At 40.2% G+C, this 8697-nt stretch overlaps 1 protein-coding gene and 1 long non-coding RNA gene across 5 annotated transcripts in view; one reads left to right on the top strand and one right to left on the bottom strand.

The window, feature by feature from the left end:
* Positions 1-8697, top strand: part of LOC108541726 (uncharacterized) — a 57155-nt gene that overhangs the window by 33647 nt on the left and 14811 nt on the right. The gene's annotated exons all lie outside the window — the stretch shown is intronic.
* The window catches only part of FSTL1 (follistatin like 1), a 56240-nt gene continuing 53489 nt past the window's right edge, over positions 5947-8697 (bottom strand). The window contains exon 11 of the mRNA XM_017891329.1: positions 5947-8648. Within this exon, the coding sequence (XP_017746818.1) occupies positions 8604-8648 (45 nt within the window). The 3' untranslated portion in view covers positions 5947-8603. The remainder of the gene's footprint in view (positions 8649-8697) is intronic.

Genomic DNA, 8697 nt, shown 5'->3' with positions numbered 1-8697 from the left:
CCATCAGAGAAATGCAAATCAAAACCACAATGAGATACCATCTCACACCAGTTAGAATGGCGATCATTAAAAAGTCAGGAAACAACAGGTGCTGGAGAGGATGTGGAGAAATAGGAACATTTTTACACTGTTGGTGGTACTGTAAACTAGTTCAACCATTGTGGAAGACCATGTGGCGATTCCTCAAGGATCTAGAACTAGAAATACTATTTGACCCAGCCATCCCATTACTGGGTATATACCCAAAGGATTATAAATCATGCTGCTATAAAGACACATGCACATGTATGTTTATTGTGGCACTATTCACAATAGCAAAGACTTGGAACCAACCCAAATGTCCATCAATGGTAGACTGGATTAAGAAAATGTGGCACATATACACCATGGAATACTATGCAGCCATAAAGAAGGATGAGTTCATGTCCTTTTTAGGGACATGGATGCAGTTGGAAACCATCATTCTGAGCAAACTATTACAAGAACAGAAAACCAAACACCACATGTTCTCACTCATAGGTGGGAACTGAACAATGACAACACTTGGACACAGGATGGGGAACATCACACACCGGGGCCTGTTGTGGGGTAGGGGGAGTGGGGAGGGATAGAATTAGGAGATATACCTAATGTAAATGATGAGTTAACGGGTTCAGCACACCAACATGGCACATGTATACATATGTAACAAACCTGCACGTTGTGCACATGTACCCTAGAACTTAAGTATAATAATATAAAAAAGTACAATAATATAAAAAAATGGGAGAAATAGTGTGATAAGGGACAGATGGAGAGGGTAAGTTTGATGCTACAAAAGAAGGAGAAGAATTGCTGAGCAATGCCTTTCAGGAGGCAGAGGGATAGGGTCTAACGCACAAGTACAAGGTTTGCTTTAGGTAAGATTATGTACAAAGAGGTAAGATAAAGTATATGGGAATAGATGAAAAAAGGTGGATACTGTGGTGGGGAAAGCTTCTGGAAATTCTGATTGCTTCTAGTTTTCTTAGTGAAACCAGAGGCAATTCATCAGCTGAGTGTGAGGCTGGATATGGCAGTATTAAGGAAAAATAACGAAAACAGTCATCTAGGAGAGTAGGAGATAATAACTAAAGAAATATACCATGCATCCTGGGTAGTGCTAAAGGCACTTTTGAGGTTCAAGACCATGAATTTAAAGTGAGAAAGCCTAGGCGCAGTGGCTCACGCTTGTAAACCCAACATTTTGGGAGGCCAAGGCGGGAGGATCACCTGAGGTTGGGAGTTTGAGACCAGCCTGACCAACATGGAGAAACCCTGTCTCTACTAAAAATACAAAATTAGCTGGGAGTAGTGGCACATGCCTGTAATCTCAGCTACTCAGGAGGCTGAGGCAGAAGAATCTCTTGAACCCGGGTGGTGGAGGTTGCAGTGAGCCAAGATCATGCCATTGTACTCCAGCCTGGCCAATCAGTGCAAAACTCTGTCTCAAAATAAATAAATAAATAAAATAAAATAAAATAAAACAAATTAAAAAATAAAGTGAGAAAACTCAGTGTGGTTGTATATTTTAATGCAGCCTAATTTAGCTGCTTGAGTACAAACACAGAATGGGAGGAGAGTTGGGTTAATTGAATGTTGAAGTTTTGCTGTGCAAGCATAAGAAGGAAGACCTGCATGCTAGAAAGTGATTATAATGATCAACCATGGAATCTAAGCTGGGATGGGGAGGATGAAGGATGCAAAATGGGAGAAGCAAAGTGAAAAAGTGATAGGATCATTGGATTTTAGGACCTGATGGCAACCAAAGAATTGTTAAGAGTTGGGGTATCAGAGAAAATGAGTTGAAAGGATAGAAGGTAGTTGTTGAAGAGTAGGATGCTTGAAATTGAGATTATTGCCAGTGATATGATCTAAGTTCTAACCAAGAGGAAAGTGGCTAAAATAAAATAGAGAAAAAAAAAATCCTTGGGGGAGAGGAGGTCAAGGTCCAAAGGAGGTCATGGGATAGATCATTTATGAGATAGTGACATCAAGAGTTATGACAGAAGCAGTGATGCAGAGTTTTACAAAGTCAGCAGCTAAAATCGAGGAATGGTAGAGGCGGGGAGAGGAACAACAGAAAACTGTGATGAAAGTGTAGTGGATAGCAAAGTCTAATGACTTGATGTTTTAAACTGAAGGTTTGTAGAGGAAGGAGCAAAAAGGATCCAGTTTATTAAAGATGTTGTAAAGAAAATCACACCATTTGAAAGGGCTATGGAGGAAGTGTCCTCAGAGGGGAACCAAGTTTCAGTTAGAAAACAAGAAGGTGAGGGAAATGTTAACAGAAGCTAAGAGTAGAAGGGATTTGTTGGTGATTAATAGCAAGTTCTAGAAGGCACAATGAAGGGTTTCAAATGTTAAAGCTCTTCCACAACATGGGTTATAGTAAACAACTGCTGGTTTTGCTCGTTCTGTACCAGAATCTTGAAAGGACCTACTTGATGGGTAGCTATGTACACCAATGCATAAGTGATGGCATAGTTCAGGTTTTCGTAAAGGTATCTAATGAGGTATTTATTTTGAGAGAGTCTCGCTCTGTTGTCCAGGCTGGAGTGTAGTGGTGCGATCTCAGCTCACTGTTGATTGCTCAAGCAATTCTCCTGCCTCGGCCTCACAAGTGGCTGGGATTATGGATGTGTGCCACCACGCCCAGCTCATCTTTGTATTTTTAGTAGAGATGGGGTTTTGCCATGTTGGCCAGGCTGGTCTTGAACTCCCAATCAAATGAGTTTTTGAGAATAATTGGGCACACATGCAGAAACAAGATCACCTGTAGTTTATCCTACTTGTTTTCAAATAACAATTTATAGAAGTTCTTATCTCACTCAGAGTAAAAGCCAGATTCCTTACATGGCCTATTAGGACCACAAGATATACCTTTCTCACCCCTCAGTCCCTTACCCTGCCTTGTCACTTCTTTGCCCTTGTATTCGGCTACTCTCTCCCTCATTCACTTCAGCCTGCCAAGCTGACACTCTTGCACTGGCTCTCTCTTGTCTGGAATGCTCTTGTTCAGATATCACACATCGAATTCCCTTGGCCTAGTCTTTTTCACTTTCTCAACGAGACCTGTCCTGACCACTATATTTAAAATGGGAAACTGAGACAAACTGAGACACTCCCTTACCCTTCACTCTCCTAGCCCCCCTCCTCTTGCTATACATGGTCCTTATCACCTAACATATCATAAGGTTTACTTATTTATTACATCTATTATCTAGCTCTCCCTGCTAGAATTTAAGCCCACAAAGTCAGAGATCATTATCTGTTTTCACTGGTCACAGGTAAGTCCGAACACTTAGAACACTTAGAAAATGCCTGAAACATAGTATAGACACAACAAATATTTGGTAAATGAACAATAAATGATATTGATCTCCATCTCTACTTTTTCCTTACAAAAGAGTTGAAAATCACCCTTAACCAATCATAGAATAGAATGCATCAAAGGACAGTTGAGGCCCAGTTTGGATCCCCTTCTATATTGTTCTCTCTCCCTTAATTACAACCTTAGATTTAGCTTATATATTCCAAGACTGGCAATGACTGCATCATGCCATGTTCTGTCCTCCCCAAGTGGATATTTCTGCATTCTTTTTGAGGGCATCAGAGTTCTACGCTGGCCATTTTCTGTCCTTAAGCTTCAACAATGACACAGATTTTAAAGTTCTTTTGTCTGAAAGACAGAAAGGAAAAGATGTATAAATTGGGTTATATAAAGAGTGAAGTTTTCTACAAGGCAAAGCATCTCATAAAGTCAAAAGAAGAAAAACAAACTGAGAGAAAGTATTTGTCACATTCATGACAAAGGGCTAACGATATACTTATGGAGAACTATGACAAACCAATAAGAAAAGACCAGCAACCATTAGAAAACAAGCAAAGGCAATGAAAGAAAATGACAAGAACCAATTTTTCATGGGAAGAGATTTAATCTTTCAAAAGGAATAATGAATATAAAAAATAAAACAAGGAGTTACCATTTTCCTCTATCAGAGGCCAAAAAGCTTGAAGGCATAATGTTTGCAAAAATGTAGGGAAATAGATATGCTCAGTTTATGTCCTTTCGGCAGGCATGCATACTGGTGCAACCTCTTTGGCTTTATAGGCATCACAGGCAAATTTATAAATGGACACACCCTCTAAGAGGATGGTTTTATTCACTGTATTTTCCTTGATACAATTTGGATTTTTACCACGTACACATATTATTTTTTCAGTAAAAAAGTTAAATCATTAGAAAAACATTAATTCTCATTGACAGGAAGACCGTCCTTCCTATTCATACAGCAACATTTTACTTCCTATGTCACACCATGAAGCAGCCCCCAGCAGCAGTAGGCCAGAGTTGTTTTCATGTCCCACATCCCGGCTAGGATTATTCCAGGGCTCTGAGGGCATCTGCTTAGATCTATCTACACGTTCATATTTTTTCCCTTCCTTCCTTCCCCTTATTTCAGAAATAATTCAAGAGGACTGATAACTTGATAAAGAAGTTCTAAAATAAAGTGGATCAAAGTAACATACTTCTTTGCACAATTCATAATATTAAATTTTGATGAAAGGAAACTTAACTTCTGAATTATGCTTAGTTTAGGTTATTTTAATAATGTTGCACTTCCTGAATACAAACATACTATAACAGCAGAAAAAGATTTCCCAGAACACAGTAGAAGGTTGGGAGTAGTTAGCCAAAATTTAGAAGTGGTTGTGGACAAGGTACCCTTCAAACTGGGTTTAAGATTCCCTTCTGAGAATGAAAATTTGAAGAATCAAACTGTGACAAATGAGATCAGTAATCTGTAGCAATCACATAACAAAAAAGATTGCCTTTTAATATTTGATTAGTATTTGGGTAATATCCCAAATCCAGTCAAAGTGATCCAGCTATAATTTTAGGATAGCAAAACTTCCACATGACTGAACTGAAGAAACCTTAAACCTCATCGACTATAATATGCTCTTTTGGGAGGCAGAATTATTGGGGGTGGAGAGTACACGATACATATGAAAATGGCAGGTTGGAAAGCAAGTATTAGTCATGTGTCCCCAAGATGGAGCAGAAGAGGTTTCAACCAGCCAACATTCAGCCCACTTGGAAATGTTTATCCCCATGGAATGTGTGTATCAAGGAAGTGCCATTAAGGTTATTTAGCCTGTCCCTGGCAATGATTCCATATTCCCTGTACTACTTTCCCATGTTTATTTGCCTTCTCACAGGCCACTGCAGTCAGCCTCACAGGATGCCATTTAGTCTCCTAAATCGTATGGGGGATTTAGGAGTCATTTAATTTAACATCTTCCCAATACAGGAATGCACCCTGCTATGGTTTGAATGTTTATGTCCCCCCAAAATTCATGTTAAAATTGAATCCCCCAAAGCAATGGTATTGAAAGGTGAGGCTCTTAGAAGATGATGAGGCCATCAAAAGTTTAACCCTCATGAATGGGATAAGTGCCCTTATAAAAGAGGCCTAAGGGAGTTTGTTCACCCTTTCCACCATGTGGGGATGAATCAAGAAGGTGCATTCTTTGAAGCAGACAAGCTTCAACAAGCCCTCATCAGACATTAAATCTGTTGGCACCTTGATCTTAGGCTTCCCAGCCTTCAGAACTGTGAGCAATACATTTCTGTTGTCTATAATTACCCAGTCTGAGGCATTTTGTTATAGCAACCTGAAGGGACTAAGACACTCTCTGACTTGTCATCACCTTCTACTCCAGACCCACTATCCATGATCCTTTCAAAGAAACTTGTTCTACCAGTCCCCGAGTAAACTTTCCATCCAAGCTGCCGTCCCAGGAGAAACTCTTCAGTCCTTTGTAAGGCTCCTGAAACTCCAATCCACTCTTAGGAAGTAAATGGGTAATGTTCTCACAACTTTATTTGGCCTTAATTGGGGGAAAGGAAACCAATAAAACTATCACTTTAATTTCTTTATTCATCAATAGTATCTGAAAAGAAAGAATCAGGAGTTACAAAAACAAGATAAATGCAATATGTAAGCCTACTAAATATAAATACAAGTTCACAAACACATATGCAACAGAAACTTGTTTAGATTGTTTCTTGAAGTTTGACTATTTAAAAACATAGGTGTAAAGGAGACATTCAGACTGGTCCACGTGGGCTTGTTAGCAGGCAGAGGAACCCTGCTTTCAAAAACTGAGAGTCCAGAGTCACGGCATGTGGGAAGGTTTCCATGAACACTGGATCTTAACAGATGCTATAGTGTTTAAAAAACTACACACACAGAGAAAGCCCAAGGAAGCCTGCAGGCTAAGCCCTATGCCTTTAGAGGGCTGAAGGAACCAAACCTGATTTAATCCTGTTTGCTCCATGCAAAACTTTATGCAAGACTTCCCAGACTAGGCTATTTAGCAGCTTTCCATGAATGGTCCTCAGATCATGTGATTCTATGGCATAGACAACAGCTGCCCTATTTACACAGAAGCAGAGGAATGTGGATTTGCTCTTGGGAGTTCAATGTTGCAGGATAGAGTAGTCTTGGATGGTAACCACTGTTCTAAATATGACTAGTGAAGAGACACTGTGGTTTTTTGCTTTTAACAAACTGATACTCTTGCCCTCCTCCCATAGTGTCCAAGGGCTGGCAAAACTTTTGATTAAGGCATGCTGCTGTGAGTTCTCCAAGGCACTTGGACAGGGAGCTGCATTTCAGACTGAACAAGTGGAGTTTGAAGAGAGTTTTTAGATAGGATTGATACACAAAAGCTTAAAATGCTAAACAAAGTGGAATTTTCTCCTTTCAAATAAGAACAAGGAAAACTAGAAGGAATTCTATTTTTGGCACAACAGTTTCTCACAGTTGCTTGTGCATTACAACCTAAATAATTTCCTTCTGATGGTCTTTAATCTGCTTTCTACAAATGAGATCTTATGTCAAGGCTTTAATCTTTGGTATTCCAAATGCATCTTAAACAGGGTAGTGAGTGGGGTTAACTATCACAGAAGTCGAAAGACACAAGACTAACTGTAAATGACTGACCTCCCCAAGTCACAGTTTTAGGATTAAATCTCCATTTTCTTCCCCTTGTTGAATTAAAAACTTTCTTTTATCCTCATCTCTAAGGGAATGCTTTCTATTTCCAGCCGGAGGTTAAACATGAAATGCAAATATGAAGACAGAGTGGGGTGGTTCTCTTTCCCACTCTCTTCCTGCTTTACGCATGAGGACTCTGTATCACAGCACAACCTGTAGCGTCATCAGGCTGAGATCAAATGTGGTCATCTTGTTTTTGGCCATCTGACATTTCTTGTTCTAACAACGAGATTTCATTTATTCTACAGAGAAGAAGGAAAAATCACAGGAACCTATCTCCCCTCTGGACCAATGATCAGAATCACAGAATTTATAACTTATCAGATCAAAAGGCTAGTGCATTCTTACCAGCTCACTGAAGAAACTGAGGTCCAGAAAAAAGAAGAGACAGGGCCAACTCACTCTCCTAGTTAGTTGTAGGCCAATGAGCATATTGGTAGGCTGGGATATCCTAAGCCTGCTTGGCTGTACTTATCTCCATCCTTGGGAATACTGATTTGCCTGAACTTCTCAGAATAAATAAAAACAAATTAATGTTTGGATCTTGAAAGTTTTTTATGAAGATGCTTCCTCCCCTGGCTTCGGTCTAATGCACCCCTTGCTCCTCTGGCAGAGAGTGGACCGCTGGAAGCTGGGGGGCCAACTATGGGCTGCATCTAGTATGTGGCAGGGTGGGGGCATCCGGGTTATTTGAGCCCCTGCACCAGGAAGAACCCCAAACTCCTTCCACCTATGAAGTGGTGGGACTACTGAAAAATAATAAAAAAAGCTTAATACCTAGTCAAGAAAATAAAATATTAAAAAACAATAATATAATGATAATTCAAGAATAAAGTCAACTTGCAAAAAAAAAAAGTGTTTTACAGAGAAATAGCACCTTTGGTAAAAAGTATTTTTAAAATTTGGTTAGGTTGCCAAGGGCCTCAAAGTATACAAGTATCTGCATCATTTGGGTGTACTCTCCCAGAAACTCCATCTAAGTCTGAGGGACACTGGGTTAACTAGCAGGATGGCTATGTATCTAGAGGCAGTAATTGGGACCAAGAGATGTGTGGATGCTGGAGGTCTGTCATGCTGACGGCAATGGAAAGAGGCTGGAAGCAGAGAGCATTCCTCTCTGTGGAACTTCCCAAACCTCTCCTCCAGGGACACCCTGCTAAGTTCTCTCTGGCATTGTGTGCACTCCCTGTAACCTGCTGACAGATGCAGTAAACTCAAAAGAGGTTCAGGTTTGGGTTTGTTCCTCTTTCAATCGTGATGCAGTTTCCTTACTAAACGGCCCCAGAGCACTGTTTAGTTTCTCTTAAAGCACTCCTAGAAATGAAGGCTGTGGCCCTTCCCCTCCTAGCCAGCCACCTTCATCTCCTTTATTGCAAAACAAATAAAATAAAACTCATTGCTATATAAGCAAATACTGGTGATTTGGCGACTGTAGCAGACACTCGTGTATACTGGACTCAGCGCTGAAGTGGAAGAGAAGATGCTGGGCTCCAGACACTATCCTGTGCCTCCTCATTAGATCTCTTTGGTGCTCACTCTCTTGGTCTTTTCAGCTGTTTCCTTTGAGATGTAAGAGAAAATAGGCGTCATGGAAATATTAAACAACTGT

This window comes from Rhinopithecus bieti, unplaced genomic scaffold, assembly GCF_001698545.2.
Source record: "Rhinopithecus bieti isolate Rb0 unplaced genomic scaffold, ASM169854v2 scaffold_759, whole genome shotgun sequence".
In the NCBI taxonomy this organism is placed as follows: domain Eukaryota; kingdom Metazoa; phylum Chordata; class Mammalia; order Primates; family Cercopithecidae; genus Rhinopithecus; species Rhinopithecus bieti.
The sequence above is the reverse complement of the archived record's forward strand: the minus strand, read 5'-3'. Positions and strand labels throughout refer to the sequence as shown.